The sequence below is a fragment of the Talpa occidentalis genome, unplaced genomic scaffold (genome assembly GCF_014898055.3).
Source record: "Talpa occidentalis isolate TD23 unplaced genomic scaffold, MPIMG_talOcc4v2.1 talOcc4.6, whole genome shotgun sequence".
Classification (NCBI taxonomy): Eukaryota; Metazoa; Chordata; class Mammalia; order Eulipotyphla; family Talpidae; genus Talpa; species Talpa occidentalis.
Window position 1 is genome coordinate 90,510,132 of NW_023604972.1, and position 21,350 is coordinate 90,531,481.

General features: G+C 37.2%; 3 protein-coding genes across 9 annotated transcripts in view; 1 reads left to right on the plus strand and 2 right to left on the minus strand.

Moving 5' to 3' along the window:
• Positions 1 to 6,404, minus strand: part of GFM2 (GTP dependent ribosome recycling factor mitochondrial 2) — a 42,784-nt gene extending 36,380 nt beyond the window's left edge. For 3 of the 4 annotated variants that reach the window (XR_005128781.2, XM_037529709.2, XM_037529708.2), the window contains exons 1-2: positions 6,227 to 6,404; positions 249 to 335 (exon numbers count right to left, since the gene is read on the minus strand). Coding sequence is in view for 3 of the 4 variants with exons in the window: in XM_037529709.2 (XP_037385606.1) it covers positions 249 to 311 (63 nt within the window). In the remaining variant the exon portion in view is untranslated. The remainder of the gene's footprint in view (positions 1 to 248; positions 336 to 6,226) is intronic. The other variant, XM_037529710.2, reaches the window with a different exon arrangement.
• Positions 6,405 to 6,515: 111 nt separating this feature from the next.
• On the plus strand, positions 6,516 to 14,188 carry NSA2 (NSA2 ribosome biogenesis factor). The gene is made up of 6 exons (XM_037529717.1): positions 6,516 to 6,648; positions 8,690 to 8,877; positions 8,965 to 9,115; positions 10,580 to 10,759; positions 13,077 to 13,269; positions 13,989 to 14,188. Exons 1-6 carry the CDS (start codon positions 6,646 to 6,648, stop codon positions 14,054 to 14,056), a joined length of 783 nt encoding a protein of 260 aa, XP_037385614.1. The 5' UTR covers positions 6,516 to 6,645; the 3' UTR covers positions 14,057 to 14,188.
• A 506-nt stretch (positions 14,189 to 14,694) lies between these two features.
• The window catches only part of FAM169A (family with sequence similarity 169 member A), a 42,059-nt gene continuing 35,403 nt past the window's right edge, over positions 14,695 to 21,350 (minus strand). For all 4 annotated transcript variants that reach the window (XM_037529715.2, XM_037529713.2, XM_037529714.2 and 1 more), the window contains 2 exons: positions 20,011 to 20,214; positions 14,695 to 19,185 (listed from right to left, as the gene is read on the minus strand). In XM_037529715.2, coding sequence (XP_037385612.1) covers positions 18,637 to 19,185; positions 20,011 to 20,214 — 753 coding nt within the window. In that variant the 3' untranslated portion in view covers positions 14,695 to 18,636. The remainder of the gene's footprint in view (positions 19,186 to 20,010; positions 20,215 to 21,350) is intronic.

Sequence of the window (21,350 nt, forward strand, 5' to 3'; positions counted from 1 at the left end):
GAAAATTGTGTGTAACAGCCTAGGGCCACTAGTGACCTCAAAGTGGAAAATCAAAATAGATGGTCTTCAAAATGCTGCACAGGTGATTTTAAAGTAGCAAAATGAATTTACAGATTGATAAGGCATATGCTTCTCCCAGGTTCCAGGTTCTCCCATACTCCCAATTAAGAAACTGCTGGAAATAACTGGGACTTTTGGGCAATAAAGTAACATTGCCAAAGTACACTTAATTTTAAAGAAAAGCTTACATTAACACGGAAGCTGGATATTTTCTTATGGTTCAGTGAAAATATCCTCAAGTTGAAAAACATCTTGGCCTTCTAAACTGGTTTTCTCTGAAAAAAAATATACAAAATTATAAAAACAAGAGGTTTGCAATACCCTGTGTTAGATGCATTCTAAAATAGGAAAATGGATTCTAACATAATATAAAAGCTCACTAATACAATTTGATTTACACATTGCAACTAAGCTTTAAGAAATTACCACTTGTGGGCCTCCCTAGTGGCGCAAGGGGTTAAGATGCAACCTATGAAGCTATCCGCAGCCACTGCAGCATGAGTTCGATCCCCGGCGAGGGAGCTACCCACATGGTGCAGCAGACCTCTCCTGCCTCGCCCACTGCTCCCTTCAGGAGTGTATTTCAGTCAGTCTGCCTGTTCTGTTCCCCACTTTGTCTCTGGTGAATCCTCTAACCCCCACACCTCTGGCCTGTACCCCAGTTGTTGTATGCATAAATAATTATTTAAAAAAAAATTACCACTCGTGAAAATCTGGCATAGCATGTAAGATGGCCCACAATTCTCTGAAAAGAGTATTAAAACATTCCTCCCTATTAAAATATCCCAACCACATATATTTAATCATATTATATATTTAATTAGACTTGGCTTGCTTCATACACTTTAAACAAAAAACCCACAAACACATATATAGTAACATACTACAAAAGCAGATACGAGGTATTGTTTTATATTAAGCCAAAATTATAAAATTATATAAAATAAACACACCCCCAAATGTTATTTTTGTTTTGAAAAACAAAGGTATTTTCCATAAAGCTAATCTACTTATTTTAAAGGCTAGTGGCTGTATTATTTCTAAATGGATACAATATTTTAAAGTCTTATTTAATTTCTAGCATTTGACTATCAATTATAACCTGCACAGGGCAGGTTCTCTATCAATTGGGCAGACAGGTAAAAGAGAGTCCTCGAGCCCTCAGTGGCTTTTTCAGGCTTTAAAGCTCTTTGTAAGCCATTGTTGTGGGGCAAGCCTGCAGGCTCACAAGTCAGGGATGGGGGACCAGGAGGCTTGTAGGCTTCTTAGCCCCCGGGGAATCTTTACTCTTTCTCTTTGGGCTCTCTCTGGTGTCGCCTTGTGGTCTCTTACTCTTGCAGCCTTTGGTCATCTGCGACCCCCATTCTCTATGTGACACTGCCCTTATAGCCTCAGCCTTCAAGTTCAGGTGTGCCCACTCATGCACGCCCACATCACACTCCAGGTGTCCACCATCAGGCATGTGTATCCCGAGCCCACGCTCCCAAGCGCCTCCTGCATTCAGGGCTGCAGGTGATAGCTATAGAGGCTAGAGGCATAAAAGCCTGTGCAACCTTCACCTACCTTACACCACATGAACAACATTCTTTGAAGTTCTGAATCATTTTTCAGCATGTGAAGGGGTTTCATAGATCAAAAATTTTGAGAACTATTCTGACACTGAGTTTCCCAAAGTAAAGTGCCTATGACTAATTTAGGTTATAGACAAAAACTGTTTACTAATTAAATATTAGGAAAAAAGATGACAAAACCCATGATTGTACAAATAACGTTGCTTAAAATGAAGTTAAAAGTATTTACACAAAAATGTGAATTTAAAGGAAAATATTAAGTTAAATATCTGACTTTCAGATACCACCAGTCTTAAAAAGTAGTGCTCAACCACCAAAAACCCTGAATAGCCAAAGCTCTCCTAAAAGAAAGTAATGGAGGTATTACACTCCCAGACTTCAAGCTATACTACAAAGCCATAATAATCAAAACTGCATGGTACTGGAACAAGAACAGATACATGGACCAATGGAACCAAATAGAAAATCCAGAAATAAACCCACAAATTTATGGTCAACTAATCTTTGACAAAGGAGCAGAGAATATGTAATGGAGCAAAGAAAGTGTTCAACAAGTGGTGCTGGGAAGACTGGGTTGCTACATGCAAAAGAGTGAAGCCTGACTACTACCTCATACTATGCACAAAAACCAACTTGTAGTGGGCAGGAAGGCCACAGTGCAGGATCTCTGTGACCCAAGCAGACGGGGTAAAGGAGGAGTCCTGGAGCCCTCGGTGGCTTTTGCAGGCTTTTTTGGGGATTTACCAGGTACACAGCAGGCAGAGGCACTGCCAGCCTCCTGGCCCCCAGCAAGTCTTCACTCTTTCTGGGCTCACTGGCGTTCTCTCTGCTTCTCTCGTGGTTCTTTCTGCTTCTCTGCTTCTGCTGGCATCCACCTACGCCGCCCTTATAAGCCCAGTCTTAGCCCAGGTGAATCCCATCTACATATGCCCACACCCTATTCCAGGAGTCCGCCATTAGGCATGCATTCGGGACCACAGGGTTCCATCATCGATCCTAATGGCGGGAGGGCAAAAAAGCCTGATATATTTATCACTTACCCTACACAACTCAAAATGGATTAAAGAACTAGAAATAAGTTCTGAAGCTATAAAATATATAGACAGAAATATAGATGAAACACTACATGACATACACCTCAGTAACATCTTTAAAGACTCATCACCCAAAGCAGTGATAGCAAAGGCAAAGATAAACAAAGATAACAAAGGCAAAGATAAACAAACATAACAAACAAAGATAAACAAACATAAACAAACAAAGGCAAAGATAAAATTTAGCTGGGACTAAATCAAATTAAAGAGCTTCTGTTCAACAAAAGAGACAGTAACCAAAACAAAGAGACATCCCACTGACTGGGAGGAAACTTGTGCACACAACACTAATGATAAAGGACTGATCACAAAAATCTACAAAGAGCTGATGAGGCTCAACAAAAACAAAGTAAATAATCCAGTCAAAAAATGGGCAGAAGAGCTAAAAAGAAATTTCTCCAAAGAGGAAATGCAAATGGCCAACAGACATAAGAAAAAATGTTCAACATCACTTGTAAAGATTTATTTATTTATTTATGCATACAAGAGCTGGGGTACAGGCCAGAGATGGGGGGGGGGGAGTGTGGTGGAGGAGGTTATGAGAGGATTCACCAGAGACAGAGCAGGGAATAGAACAGGCAGACTGACTGAAATACACTGCTGAGCTGGGCAGCGGGTGAGACAGGAGAGGTCTGCCTCACCATATGGGTTGCTCCCTGGCCAGCCGGGGATTGAACTCGTGCTGCAGAGGCTGCAGATTGCTTCACAGTGTGGTGCTTAACCCCTTGTGCCATCAGGGAGGCCCTAACATCACTTGTAATCAGGGAAATGCAAATCAAAATTACAATGAGATACCATCTTACACCAGTGAGAATGGCACATATTAAAAAAACTAGCAACAAATGTTGGCGAGGATGTGGAGAAAAAGGAACTCTCCTGCACTGCTGGTGGGAGTGCAAACTGCACCAACCACTATGGAAAGCTGTGTGGAGATTCCTCAATTTGCTAAAGATGGAGCTTCCGTACGATCCAGTAATTCCACTCCTATATATTCACCCAAAGGACACAGAAACATTAATTCAAAAGGGCACCTGCACCCCTATGTTTATAGCAGCACTATTTACAATAGCTAAGCTATAGCAACAACCCAAATGCCCAAAAATAGATGACTGGATCAAGAAGATGTGGTACATATACACAATGGAATATTACTCAGCAATCAAAAAAGATAAACTCATGCAATTTGCAGCAACACGGATGGAGCTGGAAAGGATTCATGCTCAGTGAAATAAGTCAAAAAGAAAAAGAAAAATAATGGATGGTCTCACTCATAGCAGGAATTTAGAAAACCTAAATAAGGGACCAGGAAAAAGACTAATTATAATAAAGTGAAAATCAAAATCAACAAGCAACTACAAGTCAGAGACACACGGGGCCGGGGGGGGGGGGGGGGCGGTTAGCATCAAAACAAGGGTGGTGGGAATTGCATGGGAATTATAATCAAGATGAAAATGCATACATTGTGCAAAAATGAAAAATGATGTAAAACATATATAAAATAAAAATTTTTTTAAAAAAAGCAGTGCTCAAATCACTGAAGTTGGAAACACTGCTTTAACTCTTTACAAATGGCCTTCAAATAAACAATCTCTTCTTGTCACTTCCCTACCTAAAAATCTTTAAATGTTTGTAATTCAACAAATCTGTTCCCAACTGCTTTCACAGTTTCACATTCTTCTGTTCCCTACTCTATAACTGGGAACTCTAGCCAAAATTCCCCAGGCGCATCATGCGTTAAGAAACCTTCACACCCTTGCCTGTAATATTACCACTGCCTAAAAGCAGTCCAAGAATCCCCAAAGTGCCTAACAGGTAAATTTCTATTCAACCTTCAAGTCCCAGCTTGGAAGCCCTTTCTAATTTCCTAATAAGTTTTAAAATTACACAATACATTAATTTACTAAAAATACAAAAATGAGTAACACCTGATCCCTCACTTCCAGAAAAATACTACTTTAAAAATTTTAGGTTGCCTCCTGCATATCCCATGTAATAAACATTTCATTTGTAATATTATTTGCAAAGCTCTTACTACATTTGCTCTGCCTCTTTAACCTAAATAAGCTTGATTCTTTAATTACACAAAATTTATAATGTAGTTCTCACATCCTTGTGTGTTTAACTTCATATCTACACCAGTAAGTACTATCTAAAGTTCCATCGAAAATCATCTAAATATACTGTTACGTTTCTGTCAAAATGCACAATGGCTATCTAGCATATATATTTGGTAGATGTAATGAAGTGGTAATCACAGCCAATTTGGCTACTGCCAGCTATACAGGAAGTAATTTTTAAAAGCGCTTTTTTTCTGACATTAGGGTATTTCTATTCTGTTATCACAGCTGAAAGAATAAATGATAAACAACGTAGTAGAGCACATTGCCTCCTCTATTTTATACAAGTCAAAATTGACCATTGTTTATCCTGTAAAAGTTCGTTCATTTTCTATTCCTAATACAAAAGGGGGAAAAGGGCACTGGTGACTTTGATAATTGTAAATGAAAAAACACATTATAATGTGTTCACAACTTAAACCTATTAACAATTTCCATAAGCTGAAAGAGCTACTCTAGGAAACAATAAAATCTCATAAAGTTAAGCAAAAGAAACCAACAACCTACACAAAACTATGGCTGTAATTAAGGGAACGTCTGTGAATGCAGTAAAAAGGTAAAACTGGTAGTTTTCTTAATGTGATGTACGTTTCTGCAGCGAGTTACTTCTTTCACGGCACTGAAGTGTCACTAGATCAAATGAACTTAGCAGTCTGTCCAGTGCAAAAGCGTAGGGTAAGGTGAAAGTATCAGGCTTTTCTGCCCTCTCGCCATTAGCATAGATGACGGAACCCTGCGGTCCTGAATGCATGCCTGATGGCGGGCACCTGGACTAGGGTGTGGGCATATGTAGATGGGAGTCACTTGGGCTAAGACTGGATTTGTAAGGGTGGTGTCACGGGGACGCCAGCAGAAGCAGAACGAATGGAAGAGCAGAGACGAGAAGAGAACGCCGGAGAGCCCAGAAAGAGTGAAGACTTGCTGGGGGCTGGGAGGCCACCCAGCGCCTCTGCCTGCTGTGTACCTGGCAAATCCCAATAAAAGCCTGCAAACCCACCGAGGTCTCCAGGACTCTCCTCCTTTACCCGGTCTGCTGGATCAGAAAACCTGCCATATGTCCTTCCAGCCCTACAAAAAGGCCTCAGTTTCAGAAATTAGTCCAGAATACAGAAAGTCGTCTTTCTTTTCTGACAGGTGTGAAATCACAGTAGTTTTACTTTCTTACATAAAAATCTGCACTCCCCTGAATTCTCAACCGTGCGCGCACACACCCCGGAGGGAAACTAACGAAGGTCGAGGACAGAAATGTCCACACGTGGGAGGACACGGAGGGACACGGAGGCCCCGCGTCCTCCCCCGAGGCCGTCACACTCCAGCCTGGCGCGGCCCAGCGTGGGCAGAGTCACAGGCACCCTAGAGTCGCACCGCGCAGCTCCGTACCCACCTGGCACTAGGTCGCGTGCCGCCAGCCAGAAAAAGCCGGATTGTTGGGTGCTGGCGGTGCAGGCCGGGCCAAAGTTTGCAAATCGCTCACCTCGCCACGCACGCCCTCAGCAAACGCTCGAGGACCCGGGGAAAGGAACCGCTGTCTTTTTCGCTGTGTGTCCGCCAGCCTCCGCACCCGTCACTTCCGGCGGTGCACCACTCAAATGCCTCCCCCCAGCAACTTCCCCTCTTTTGGTGGAATGCAGAGAAAGGAGGCTCGGAACCTGAGCGTTGTGCCTTCTCTGCAGTCGGTTGAATTAGAAGTGCCCTTTCCTGCCGCGAGTTGCGTGGAGGCGGCTCGTGAGTCTCTTGAGACCCGAAAATTGAGAGCTTGTAAGCGACCGGGAGGCTGCCCCCGGCGGTCCTGAGGCCATCAAAATGGTAAGGTGTCGCCTCGGTCGCTCGCCGCCTAGGTGGTTTGAGTTGGTGGGACCTTGGAAGTCCAGAACTCGGGTTCGGGACGAGGGGTAGTAGGCAGAAGTGGGGTACTGCTGAAGGGATTAAGGAGAGCTGCTGTGAGGTGGGCTCCTTTGCGGACACACGGGGATATCTGTCAGAGGACAGGCGTGGTGAGACGGATTTCACTGTTAAATTCCTGATTTCGCTGTGTTGTATGGTTGTCAGTTCCGGAACCTGCTGATGACCCTATATTGTAGACTTTAAATCCGTCGCCACCGGAATTAATTTTCTACTGAGGAAATTGAAGGCAAACCTTGCCACGAGCCGCACAGCCTAATGAATTGCAGAGACGGCTTACAGCCCAGGTCTGTCGGGTCTTTTCCCCATGAGGTCTCTCGTAATCGTGTTTCTCTGCAAAATGGCACTCCACATGCCTTTCTTATGGTTGCTGCAGCAAAATTTATGTGATAGTAATTGTGACACCGGATAGGTAGTAAGTACCTTGCCGGATACTTAGCCTATTCTCCGTGCTGGCGTTGGCAATGCATGTTTATTTTTGCAGTTCTTAAAATACAAGTGTTAAATACTGTTAAAGTGTTAAATACTGTTATATAAAATAAAACAAGCACTTAAAAAGCAAAAGGGGGGGGCCTCCCCGGTGGCGCAGCGGTTGAGCGCTGGGTTGCGAAGCTGCCCGCAGCCTCTGCGGCGACTGTTCGATCCCCGGCTGCTCCCCGGCCACCAGAGGAGGGTCCCACATGGCGCGCAGACCTCCCCTGCCGCCCGCTGCTCCCCTCAGCAGTGTACTTCGGTCCTTCTGCCTGCTCTGCTCCCCGCTCTGGCTCTGGTGAATTCTCTCACCCTCCAATGCTTCTGACTGTACCCAGTGCTTGAATAAATAAGTAAATAAAAATAAATCTTTAAAAAAAAAAGCAAAAGGGGACCCCATATATTGTTGATAAAATGCAAAATGGTACCGTCACTTTAAAAACAGGTAGTAAACATGTCCACATAAAGATCTATGTGTAAATATTTGTTAAAAACTGGGAAGAACCCAAATGTCCAATAATTGGTCACTGGGTGAACAAATGAAAGGTGGTATATTTGTGCAATGGAATACTACTTCGCAATAAAAATGATTCGTTTTGATACATGAAACAACTGATTTTCAAAAGCTTTAATGCTCAGTGAAAACACTAGATAGGAAAGACCACAAACTGTAGATTCCATGTACATTTCACTCTGAGAAAGGCAGAACTGCAAAGGTAAATATCAGATTGGAGGTGGCGAAGGACTGACTTCAAAGGGACACATGGGAACTTTCTGGAGTGATGGAAATATTATGTCTTAATTTTGGTGGTTATAGAACTGTAATAGAGTTTATCAAAACATGTAACTGTACACCTGAACTTAAAGGAGCCAGGTATTGTTATATGTAAACTATTTTTCAATACAACTTCACAATTTTTTAATAAAAATGAATAGTCTTGCCTCACTTAATGATGGGGATGTGTTCTGAGATGTGTCATTACTTGATTTTTCTCTGCATCATAGAGTGTAATTACACAAACTTAGATGGTATATCTTATTCCCTATCTAGGCTATACGGTATAGGCTATTGGGAGCACTGTAGTTTATTTAGTCTGTCATTGACCAAAAAGTTGTTAAGTAAAGCATAACTATAATGCTGATATTGGGGGGGGGGGAAATTACTGAGGTTCAGGGAAAAAAGAGATCTTTTAATAGCATCATACCTTTTGTAGCCTGTTGGATTTTATACATTTCCCTTCAGTGAATAGTAATTTCTCTTAGATTATTACAGATAAAAGTCCTGGCGCCTCTTACCACCCTTAATCAAAATTTATTTAAGTTATGTCATGTGAATAGGCTTAAAAGTGCAAGTGATATTTAAGCAAGGAACTCTTGGGTGACATAGGGCCTTCTATACTTGATATACCTATCAAAGTTTCTTAAGAGTAATTGTCAATAATTTTAGAAATTAAAATTTCTTGCCTCATTATAGCCACAAAACGAATATATCGAGTTACACCGTAAACGGTACGGATATCGTTTGGATTACCATGAGAAAAAAAGGAAGAAGGAAGGTCGAGAGGCTCATGAACGTTCAAAGAAGGCAAAAAAGATGATTGGCCTGAAAGCTAAGCTCTACCATAAACAGCGCCATGCTGAGAAAATACAAATGAAAAAGACGTAAGTGATGCTATTTACTTGTAATAAGTTAACATCTAATGAATGTTATTAAAATTGATAACCTTAAATCTTTTTCCTTCTTGTTAGTATCAAGATGCATGAAAAGAGAAACACCAAACAAAAGAATGATGAAAAGACACCACAAGGAGCAGTACCTGCATATCTGCTGGACAGAGAGGGACAGTCCCGAGCTAAAGTACTTTCCAATATGATTAAACAAAAACGAAAAGAGAAAGCGGTAAGCAATAATTGAAGTCAAAGTGTAGAAAATTACTTTTTTTTTTTTTTTTGTGGGACCCTCGCCAGTGGCCAGATATCGAACCGGCACTGCAGAGGCTGTGGGCAGCCTCACAACCCAGCGCTCAACCGCTGCGCCACCAGGGGAGGCCCCGAAAATTACTTTAAATTTAAATTTGATGTTCTTTGTTTCTTTAATTAGAAACTTGAAGTCCAACTGTTATTCCCATTATTTAGATGTTGAAGTCTTTATAAAATTCATTTGGAATAAAAAGGTTAAGTAGTAAAAAATTCAACTTATTGCCAAAATGTTTTAGTATTGAACAGATTCTAAAATTTTTTATTAGAATGCCACACACCTTAAAAAAAAAATTAAAAAAGCCAAAGTTAGTGAATAAGCAGTGAATCTCAAATTTAGTATTTTATTGACTTGCTATACTTGACAGCTCCTAATGCTGTGTTGTGAAGATAGATAGATACAATTGGTTCTGGATTTTGCTGTCCTGCAATGCCAAAATTAGTTTTAAAAGTAGAAATGGGAAGAACCCTAAATGATTTGACTTCAATAAAAAATTGGCAGATTTTTCCAAAACACCTCCATATTGCAGTGTCAAATTATGTTAAATTCTGCTAAAACAGAAAAAGGCATAGATCATATTTTTAAACACTTGGGGATAGATTTAAAGAAGTCTAGCAGAATGTCTAGTACATGTAGAGAACGTTCATTCTCCAAATTTGATTTTAAATATCTTTGTTTTGGGTTGTTTTCTTTTTCTCCTGCGGGAGGGGAAGAGTAGGGGCAGATATAAATATCCAAAATCATCATGGTAAAACTGTAGCACTGAAAGAAATTTTAAAGGTTATTTGCTTATCCACTCCTATTTTATAGATGAAGAGACTGAAGTCTGAGGTTGTAAATCACATACATGTGAAATGGCGGTGATGCTTCTACAACCTCTGTCTTAGTAATAAGTGTAGAATTCTTTCTACTCCTTTGCATTGCTTGTTTTTTTCACAGTTTGCTTTAGGAGTAACAACGTAATTTTGTCTTACTAATAATGTAATCTAAAAATCCACTCAAAGTATAAACACAAAAATAAGAGGTGGAGGAAAAAAGAGAGGTGGAAACAGTCTTCCAGTTCTACACTGTTAAATATTTAGTACTAAGCACATACTGTGCTTAGAGAGGTCACTGCCTTTTTACAGGTGGTATTTTTCACCAATGGCAAAGCATTAAGATTTTTAGCTTAAGCAAATGTTATGTATTATACCCATGGTATGTAAACTTAACTCGTTCCAGTTAATCTGTAACTTGTGAGGAGACAGCGCAGACCTCTGGAAACCAGTTAAACCAAAAACTTGTTGAATGGTTGAGGGAAAAATTGAATCTGCTACTTTATACAACCAAAACATATTTTAATTCTCATTGTCTTTTACTAACAAGTTTTAACTGTGGTCTCTTTAGGGGAAATGGGAGGTCCCGCTACCAAAAGTTCGTGCACAGGGAGAAACAGAAGTATTAAAAGTTATTCGAACAGGAAAGAGAAAGAAGAAAGCATGGAAGAGGATGGTCACAAAAGTCTGCTTTGTTGGAGATGGCTTTACAAGAAAACCACCCAAATATGAAAGATTCATTAGGCCAATGGTAAGTTCCTTGCAGCTGTGTGGTGGCTTAAACGTTACTTTCTAGGTTAAAGGATAAAAGTACATTACAATTTTCTGAAATTACTAAATTTGCTATAAAATCAGATTGAAAGATATTTTAAATTATTTTTGTTATTTTAAGCTATTGATGGTGCTTATTTAACACCTCTCAACTATTGTCAAGAATCTTGTTTTCAGACTCATAAGAGATTTGAGATGATAAAGAATTTTCCCAACATTGTCAATGAATTCTGACTTTTAACACATTTTAACACTTTTACACATTAGAATCTTCATTTTCCACACAATGCCATTTTACTCATTCAGCAAGTGATCTGCATGGCTGATACATGTCTGTGAGAACAGTTAGAAAATAAATAGTACTGTTTTTTTCAAGAGTTAATTCCAGCTTAATAAGGGAAATATCTTAGTGCTTTGGTAAACATTCAGTAGTATGCAGTCATCCAAAAGAGAATTTAATATGAAAGTGGGCCTTTAATTTCTACTAAAGCAATGATAATCAAAACCGGCCACCCAATATAATTGAAGATACTTTTTGAAAAGTCCCTTGAAAGAAACCAAATTACTCTTTCAACTGGACGTCCAGTCTGCATAGAAAAACAAAGAATCAAGAGAGGAAAGTTGACTGTTTTGCTCTAGTTCTCAACCTGAAATAGTTTAAAATGTTAACCAAAAAGTCTGTTTCTGCAAATAAAATTCTGTTGCAACACAGCCATACCCATTCATTAATGTATTGTGTAGTTTCTTTTCCTGCAGTTTAACTGGTTCCAACAGAGAATATATGACCTGCAAAACCAAAATGTTCACTATCTGATTATTTACAGAAATCATCACCTCTCTCCCCATCAGTGCCCACTGCATTACATTATTGACTCCCCTATTTTGATTTCATAACCTTATGAATACATTAAGGTAGCATTATACTTCTGCAGGGAGAGAATACACTAGTCAGCTGTTTGCTGTGAATTAGACTTTGAATGATGTGTTATTAGTGAAATTATTACTAAGAACTTGATATGTGGATGGTTTCACCCATAGGAGGGATATAGAGAAACCGAACAAAGGGTCAAAAAAAAAAAAAAACCCACAAAACTTGTGGGTAAACTATAGCTCGGAGGCATACAGCAGGGGAGGTGTAGGAAGAGGGCTTAAAACAGGAGGGAAGAGCACAGGGACTATGGTGATGTGGTGGTGGGATACTTATTGGAACTACACCTGAGGGGAGAAGTCAAATATTATACAAAAATGAACAACAATGTAAGAAAATAGTTTAATCAATTTTAAAAAAGGTGGTAGGAGAGGATGTTCATTCTGTCTCCATCAACTTTTCAAACAGTTAAATTGTAGAAGGATGATTAATAGATATAAATGTGCAGAGTGAACAATGTTAGTAAATTGCTGAACCTAGGGAAAGGATGTTGAGATGTTCCCCAACTTTTTCAAAGTTTGAGAGATCGGAGGAAGAAATAGATTGCAACAATGAAAATGACTTGTTACACTACTTTCTGGGTTACAGTGTCTCCACATGTATTGTTAATTTGATGAGTTCAAAAGTCTGTGAAGTCTAGTAGATAGATTTGTATTTACCCTTATTTTCTTCACTGCCTTAAACGAAACAAAACCTGGTATGTTTATCACTTGCCCCTCCCCACTATAGACAAAAATCAAAGAGACTACAAGCATCAGGGTGATTGGGTGACTCTGGTTTCTGTAACAGATCTGGCTGGGTTCTCTCCAATCTTTGACCTGTACTACAATCAATACTAAGAAAACTGATAACCCATGCCTTTTTTTTTTTTTATCATGGAAGGTAGCTGAAGAATCTAAAGACTTGGAATCAGGATACTTCATTGCTTGATTCCATCCACATGCCAGTTAATTTGGGAAAAGTTATTTAGACTGCTGGTCCTGCTTTTATTGTTAAAAATAGGAGCAGTTCTAAGTTTATCATGTTTAAATGGGCTATTTGTTAGCTCCACCATAGTGCATATTCTGCATTAAGTGTAGATGACTGGACAAAGGGAAATCTGAGTATGATGCTAGAGAGCTGGTCCATGGTAAAAACTGTAGGACAGGCTTGGGTTTCCCCCCAACACACACACACACATATTTATCCTAAACTTTCAAGTTTGTAGTCTGTAGAATTAATTGTATTTTATTTGCTACCTTAAGATTCGATATTCAATCCATGGCCTTTTTGGTTCAGTTTATTTTGGAGACAACTAGAAAACAGAAGCAAAAGAATCATTACTCATTATTAACATTTTGGACTCAAAACATTGTGTTTGACTTATTAGGGTTTACGTTTCAAAAAGGCCCATGTAACACATCCTGAACTGAAAGCCACTTTTTGCCTGCCAATACTTGGTGTAAAAAAGAATCCCTCATCTCCACTCTATACGACTTTGGGTGTTATCACCAAGGGTACTGTCATTGAAGTTAACGTGAGCGAATTGGGCCTTGTGACACAAGGAGGCAAGGTTATTTGGGGTAAGTAAATTTTTGAATACAAGGTTGCTGTTTTACAATCTTTTGAATAAAAATTCTTTTAGGTTGATGAAGTACAAGCAAATTAGATAATGTAGAATTAGAATAGATTGTAATGCAGAACTAGATTTAAGTTAAAACTTGATTTAATGTAAATGAGATTTAAATATTTAAGAAGAAAATTGTAGAAATAGTAGTAATGACTGTACTTAATTTTCGCTTTAGTGTTGATTTAATTTAGCTTTTTGGTTTCTGTTACCTAAGGTATACTACACAGCTAGGTTTTTGTTTTTCTGTAAAAAGATAATTATGATGGAAACAGATGCAGTTGTAACTTAAAAGAATTAGAATTAACCATGAGTAAGATGAGGCATATATCAAACACATATCACACTATTTCAGTAATAATTAAAACAAATATATCATGAAATTTTATACTGTTTTTCTTAGTTTTCTTTTTAGTGCTCAGGTATTTCTAAATTTTAATTTTCTTTGAAAAGAATATGGAGAGTGGAGCTGACCACCATTTGTAAAAATTCTATTTATACAAAAATTGTATTTAGAATTTAAGTTTGGTCTTGAGTTATTAAATTTCATAAGGGCTCATTTCTATCATTAATTTTCTTTCTTAAACACTTTAATATTTTAGACAAAGTTTATGTCCTTTAAATTTAATTTTTATTAGCTAATATCCCCTTTACCCCATTTTGTTTTGTTTTTAGGAAAATATGCCCAGGTTACCAACAATCCCGAAAATGATGGATGCATAAATGCAGTCTTGTTGGTTTGACAGCAGTTTCATACAAGTAACTCCATATAATTATTGAAGACTACACAGTAATCAGGAAAAACACCATGCTATGTTTCTGAATACTACCAGCCTTACTTACATGTCTGCCATCATTAAGACAACTATTACATTCTTTGCAAAAATAATTAAAATGGCCTAGTTTTACGAATTTTATTTTGGGGTCTGCTTAGCAAATGTAGATGTTTACAGAATTGAAATATTAAAAAAAAATTATAGAAATATCCTGCCTCATCAGTGTATTAATAAATGGGTACTCACAATGCAAATGCATCATCGCTGGAAAAGCCAATTGTTACTTTTTATAGCAGAGATTACTGATAAACTTAAATATGGGACCTAGGCTGCGAGATTTTGTCATGTCAAGACCTTACCTGAAAAATCTTCCTTAGATTATTATCATTCTAAAAAATGTAGCATTAACAATAATGGTTAAATTTATATTTACATTGAAAGTATATGATAGAAGGCACACCTTTTCACTTTCTGTGATTAATCATTAACTGCATACAATAAGTCAATGAATTTTAGTACTTTAAACATTTTTCTACCTCTTTCATCATGTATATAATACCTCCTTAGAACTATTTTCTATTTGAAACGTGATGAAAAAAAAAAAAAAAAAAAAAAACCCTCCAAAATGTTTGTATTTTTAGCATTTTCTAAACTTGGGGTAGTATATACTTTTTGAATGGTTGGTTTAAATAATTCCAGATAAAATCATTTTAAAAAGACTACACTGATAGATACCCTTAAAAAGAAATTTATTTACAGCTACTAAGATAATATTAAAAAGGTCATGTTTTAGGGTTATCGATTGAAGCACTTTCGTGATGCAAATTAATGTTTAAGGCTTTAAGCTACAGTGTATCTGAGTATTACATTAACCTATAAGCATTGTTTTAAGTTGTGTATTTCTTTACGGTCTGCTTTTAAATGCAACCAATATAATTAGTTGTGCCTTTAACAAAACCATTCCGCATCTAAACAAACTCAGTATCTAGAGACATTAGCATCAATAAAACAAGAGAAAAGAATTTCAAAACACAGACCAGGAAACAATCACAAAATAGAAGGTTTAATCACTGCTTTTAAGCTTTTAAAAAAAAAAAAAAAAAAAAAAAACTACCAGGAAAACAAACTTTAGTAAGACTGGCTGTTCTGAATAAGGTTAACATCTTTTTTAAGTTCTATAAACATCGAAGTTTAAGAACACAGAGACAATTAGGAAAAGAAAGCCTAGTTCCTTGGAAATGACAATCCAGTATGATAAAGCCACTTTTTAAGGATGACAGAAGTTGAACCTTACAATTAGATTTTAACAAATGATTCTGCCACTAACACATGAGGAATGTGTGAACGACTTAAGTTTTGGAAGGTTAAACAACAAAAAAATCGACTAAAGGTAAGCACTGAATACTACAAAACAGGTTTGCTTATTTTTTTAAATGAAAAATAAGCAAATTACTTGTACAAAGATCGCCTGATATCAAGTGTGCAAACAGAAGCATAACATTTGTAACTAATCACACTCATGAAAGACGGGGTAACACCTTAAGTTACCATATTGCTACTAGTGGACATACAAGGCAGAAGTTTCTAAAATACTATTACACTGATGAGTAATGTTAGTATAAATCATTTATTTACAGTAAGATCTGTTTCAGTTTGCTGGTGTGACCAAACCTTAGAAGGTAATCCCTAAGGGTAAAGCAGAAAGTGAGAGCAGATAGTTAAACACTAGGTAAAGATTCAACTTGATGCAATCATTAACCTTCAAGAGTTTTTTTTTCTAAAGTCACTGAAACCACTTTAGTGTTCATAATCAGCTGAAAGTAAACCATCAATCACTAATAATTATCTTTGTTGTGATAATTCTTTGCACAGAATGGAAACACCATGAGAATAGACTCGTTTTAGGTAGAAGAGTGACATTCTGTCATGCTATTTGATTTTATAAAAAAAATCATAATAGGCCCTATCTCACCTTAAAGTTGTAGAGAAGCTTTACAATAAATTCTTAAATATGCTTATTTCTGTGATGTCTAGCAATTGAATAATTTAAACTTGGAAGCTGAACTAAAATTTTCCTAATAACTGTCTGCTTTATATTACACAAGGAAATATATATATGTATTTACACAAACTGAAGTAAACTCCTTCTCCACAAACAAGACTTAAAACAGTTCACAAAGGACTATGGAATGTGACTGGACACTCAACGACTAGACGGGCTGGTTGAAATCAAATTTCAGTTCTCTGTAATTCTGAACGTTGTTCCAATGCCTCCACAAACTAAGTAAGTTTATTTAGATTTCCTTTTGCAGATAAGTTTTGTTATAAACTCTATACTCACTGTGTATAGAACTTAAGTTATTGAAAATGAATATTAGGTTCTTTGTGTGACTGAACTCAACCATTATAAATACCAAGATAACATTTTCTAGCAGAAAATAACAAGTTTTCCTGTGTGCTAAACAAAAGGTTTTGAAATTGCTTAAAATGCACTAAGAATAAGCCAAACAAGTTTAACAAGTTTATACTATTTGTCCCCAGTGATTATATATGAATAACATTTTTTGCTAACTTGGCAACTGTATTCATAGGTCAAGAATTTTCAGTTCAATTTTCTTAAACTGTACCCTTTTAAGGCATTTCAAAGAGAATAATGAATAACATAAAAATGTAAAAAGAGGGTTAGGTTTTTATATCTATTTTAAGAAATTAAAAGTAGAAAGGTTAAGTATTTACTAAATCTTTATTTCCCTAGTTATGGTCTTAAGTTTGTATAAAAGGGCATAAACTTTGATAAACATTCTAGTATTAGTCATGCCTATTCTTTCACTTAGCAATTGGTGAAAAACAAATGGTGAAAGTGCTTTAATTTTCATTTTAAGTGAAATAATCTGGTTTACCTCTAGCCAGTAATTAAAGAAAATTTAATGGATACAAGGTTTCAAATTTTTCTCCAAATAAGAGGGTTTGCTATTTTGCTTCCTTCAAGATTTTAATTCAACTAATTAGGTCTTCCTAAAATACCAGCATTCCCCCCAAAATTAAAGACATCACCTGCCTATAGACTGAATAAACTTTCAACATCAATTGTTATTAGACCCCAATGTCACAAAATCCTAACACTTTTTTTTCATGTGAGGATTAGGCTGTTTTAAAAACATTTTAAATGGTCTGAAAGCATTCTCCAACGTAGGTGCAAATCTGAGTACACCTAATACTTCAAAAGAGTAGAATTGTTGAGAGACTGGATTCTAAGACCATTTTGTTCATTAAAAATAAACTGCAAAAATTTAAAGTTGAGGTTTCTTCATTTTTATTTTTCCCAGGCAAAGGCTTGCAGTGGCAACACAATATATGCATACAGGCAAGCCTGCAAGCTTTTCCTCAGAACAAATGAAGAGTGAGCAAGACCACGGAGACAGAGAAGCCTCCAATCTTGTAAGGACAGGTCTTAGGGCAGCATTATTTCCGCTACCTAGGTTTAAGGTCATAGGACACGATTACAAACCTACCTCAAAATGGATGCCGGGGCTTTATTTACCCTGGCAGGCAGGCTGATCTTTTGACAGGTATTACTCCACGAGTTAGGCAAGTAGATGAAAACTAAGGAGAATTAGTCTTAAGGAGGAGTCTCATATCTCTGGAGTACAACACATTAACCGGGTGAGGACAAAAGTATTATTCCCAGTTTATTTCTCTGATCACAACAGGATAGTTCAAGTTAAAATGTATTGGTTGGAATATATACCTAATTAAAGGTGAAAGAATACCCTTTAAGCTTGTACCTGAATATATAGAAACAAAAATTAAGGCAAAGTAATACTTCAAATGAAATTTTAAATAATTATATTAGTACCTACATGACAAAGTTAAATCCCTAGAAGTACTATTAATATCAGATGTTAGAGAGAGAGAGAACTAGATACAGATTGTGTGTGTACTCCACAGTCTAAGGTAGAAACCGCATCTACAGCTAGAATTGAGGCCAAAATATCACCTTCTTTAAGCATTTGATCTTAAATTTCTTTATTTGTGCTCTCATTGAGTTAAAGTTATATTTATTCTGATTTATTGACATTTTTGTTTAGGCATGCCTAAGTTTTAAAAAATGGTGACTAGCTTGGTATTTAAAATAAAACTTCTAGAACCCTCACCAAGTTTACTATTAAAACCCTTTGTATAAAAGATTTCAGTGATCCTTACAAGTAATGGAAAGCCTACTACTTTCAAAGTTTTTACTATATATTTTTTTGAAGTATTAATGGTCAGATGTCCCCAACTACTAAAGAAAATATACTATGATCTGGTTTCCCAAAATTGAAACATGGCTAATAAAAAAAAGAAAACTATTTACACAAAATATCCCAAAAAATTAAAAAGAATGGTCACTATAGGCCCTAAGGGGAAGGGAAAACTGCATCATAAATAAGTTCAAATTGAAATTTTGGAAATTTTTGTCCTATGCCCCATGCTGTTTATTAATTGCCTTATTTTAAAAACAATTATGTTACAAAGAAGAGGATTTATCATCTATATTTCTTCTTCACTCATGTAAGCTTGGCTTTCTTCTTAGCAGGTCCTTTATGCCCTTTGGCCTTTCTTCTTAAATTCCGCCTGTCTACAACAGGCACTTCTACTTCTATTTCCTCTGAGCTGCTATCCACAGTTTTTTCTGTTGATTGTGGAAATTGATCCAGTTGCTCAGAAGATGCTTCAGACTGTTCCTCTGACTGGTTTTTCTGTCCTGAATTCTGTGAAAATGGCACATCTTCGAGTTCCACCTCTATCAAAGAACTCTGAGGAAGAGCAGAAGATGTTTCCTGGGGCTCAGTTACCCCCTCTTCACCCTGGTCTTCCAGTGAGGAAGTAGTATGGGGTGATAAGTTTTCAGAAATCGATTCTTCAGAAAATTCAGCTATCACAGAGCTTGGAAAACCACTATCAGATCGTTCTTCATTCGGGGTAGTAGCAGCATTGTCTGAACTCCCAAAATGAGCTTTCTTTCTTGAAACTAGTGTTGATTTCTCCTCAGCGTGCCCCTTTTCATCAGATGGGCCTTCCTCTAGCATTATTTCTGAGTCAGTTATATTTGAGGTCTGAAAATAAAACACCTAGTGAACAAATAAACTCCCACAGTTCTTAAGTCATTCTCTGATCCGAATATGAAAGGACACTGAACTGCAATTTAAAGGATCCAGTATTGATTATTTTTGTTAATCATATACATTGTCTGAATACAACTCAATTTCTTAAAAAAATTGTCTCATGTAATCTTGATACATTAGTTTTTGCTTTAAAGATAAAAGTATTTTGCCTCAAAAAGTACTTAAAATATTTTCAATTTCATATCAAGATTCTCCAAAACCATGAATCAATTCAAAGATTTTACTTCCTTGGTGTTACCTGAGCCAGAACCAGGAGTCCCTTGAGACTCGACACTGCCCCCCACGAAGTCTGACTATGGTTTCATTAGATAAAGGAAGGACATGTTTATTTATGTGGGACACTAATAAAATAATGTTATGTAATAGTTCAGCCTTAAATTTGAATATTCAAAAGCAAAAATTAAATTTCTTGAAAAATATTCCATAGTCCCTAAGTAAACAAGTCAAACGTATTGATTACAGATTGCAAGCAGTAGGCATTCGGATATTTGGTAAATATTAAAATACTGAATTTGATAAATATTGAATTGCCTTTATCCATTTTTCTATGCATTTCCCTAAATCTACAAAGCAAAACTCACTGTAACCATGTATCAGATAATGAGTAAGGTTTATGGAATGTTACTGATTACATTTTCTTAAAATGCAAACTATGAAAGTTCATTTTCCTGAAGAACAATACATGTTAAGGTGGACTATACTGTGTACTCTGTATCACCTTAATTCCAAAACAAATTAGGTTATTTTTCCCCTTACCTTATCCTGTGCAACAGCCTCAGAAGGCTTTGAAGATTCTACCACCAATGGAACAAGATTTGTAGAGTCTTCATTGGAATTGAAAGACTGCAATTTTAACTCTTCATCTAAAACTTCACTAGTGGAGTCTTCCTCTTCAGTTGTAAGTGAGGTCTTAAGAGTATCATCCATTATTTCACCATTCATAGGCTCTAATTCAGATTCCTACACCATGAGCGGGAGAGGGAGAAGTCAGATCAGATACAATTACAGACTCTTATTCACTATATAAAATTTGGGCCCATTCTCAGTTCCTCTTGTCATGCCCTAGGACTCAAGATAAATTCTACATTATAAAGGCATGGATAAAGGAAAAATCTTTTGGAGGAAAGAGGACACTTGTAAGGCAGGGTCAGTTAAACAATAAAGAATCCCGGGCCTCCCCTGGTGGTGCAGCGGTTGAGCACTGGGCTGCGAGGCTGCCTGCAGCCTCTGCACCGCCGGTTTCGTTCCCCAGCCGACGGCGGAGGGTCCCACAAAAAAAAAAGAATCCCTAAGTACCCCATGCTCCCACAATTCTTATGGAGAAAGAGGACAGAAACAGGATGCTCTGCAGACACAATGTGGGCCTCAGATTCCATCCTTTTCTTACTCTTTCTTCTTGTTGGGAGAAACCTTTTAAGCATAAAGGGAACAGAGTGTCTAGTTTTGGTGTCAGATCCTTACAGAACACCAGCTACTGTAAACCTGGAATCTGTAGGAGCCTGTGGAAAGTTAGTTTACTCTGCCTGGGGTAGGAAGCTCCACCAGTCTTGAAGGAAGTTGAGTTTGGATACAGTTCTTGCTAAGAGAACAGAGCCCTCAATCTCAGTTCACTGTCCATCTAACCCAGTCTCATTTTGAACAGTCCTGCACCTTAATCACATTAAATATGAAAAAGCAATCTAACAATTCCAATTTCTGAAACTCTTCTTCCAGTGTTGATCAACTTACGAGACTTCTACTTAATGTCTTATATTTCTAATAATTTGAAGGCATTTTATTACCATTTTAAAAATTAAGAGAATTGATGTAGTCATATAGATTTGACTAGATTATATATTCCTCTGAAGTCAAATAAGAAACTTTCCAGAGGTACACTGAAATCAGAGGAATGGAAAAATTAATGTAGTCACACAGTAAATAGAATAGGTTGCACACCAATGATAATTATAATAAGACTCATAAAAGGACTAGCCAGTACGGGAGAAATGTTAAAAGGAAGAAAATGAGAAAGTAGCATAAACTTCCCCAAAATAGAATTTTGGTAAGTAAAAGCAAGAAGCAACAGAATAGAAAAACTCAGTGCCTCAAGTTTTAAG

What these genes read in the sequence shown, in the direction of transcription:
- NSA2 (XM_037529717.1), top strand. An exon ending in AAAATACAAATGAAAAAGAC is followed by an intron (nt 8,878 to 8,964) that starts GTAAGTGATGCT and finishes CCTTCTTGTTAG; the next exon opens with TATCAAGATGCATGAAAAGA. An exon ending in AGGAGGCAAGGTTATTTGGG is followed by an intron (nt 13,270 to 13,988) that starts GTAAGTAAATTT and finishes TTTTGTTTTTAG; the next exon opens with GAAAATATGCCCAGGTTACC.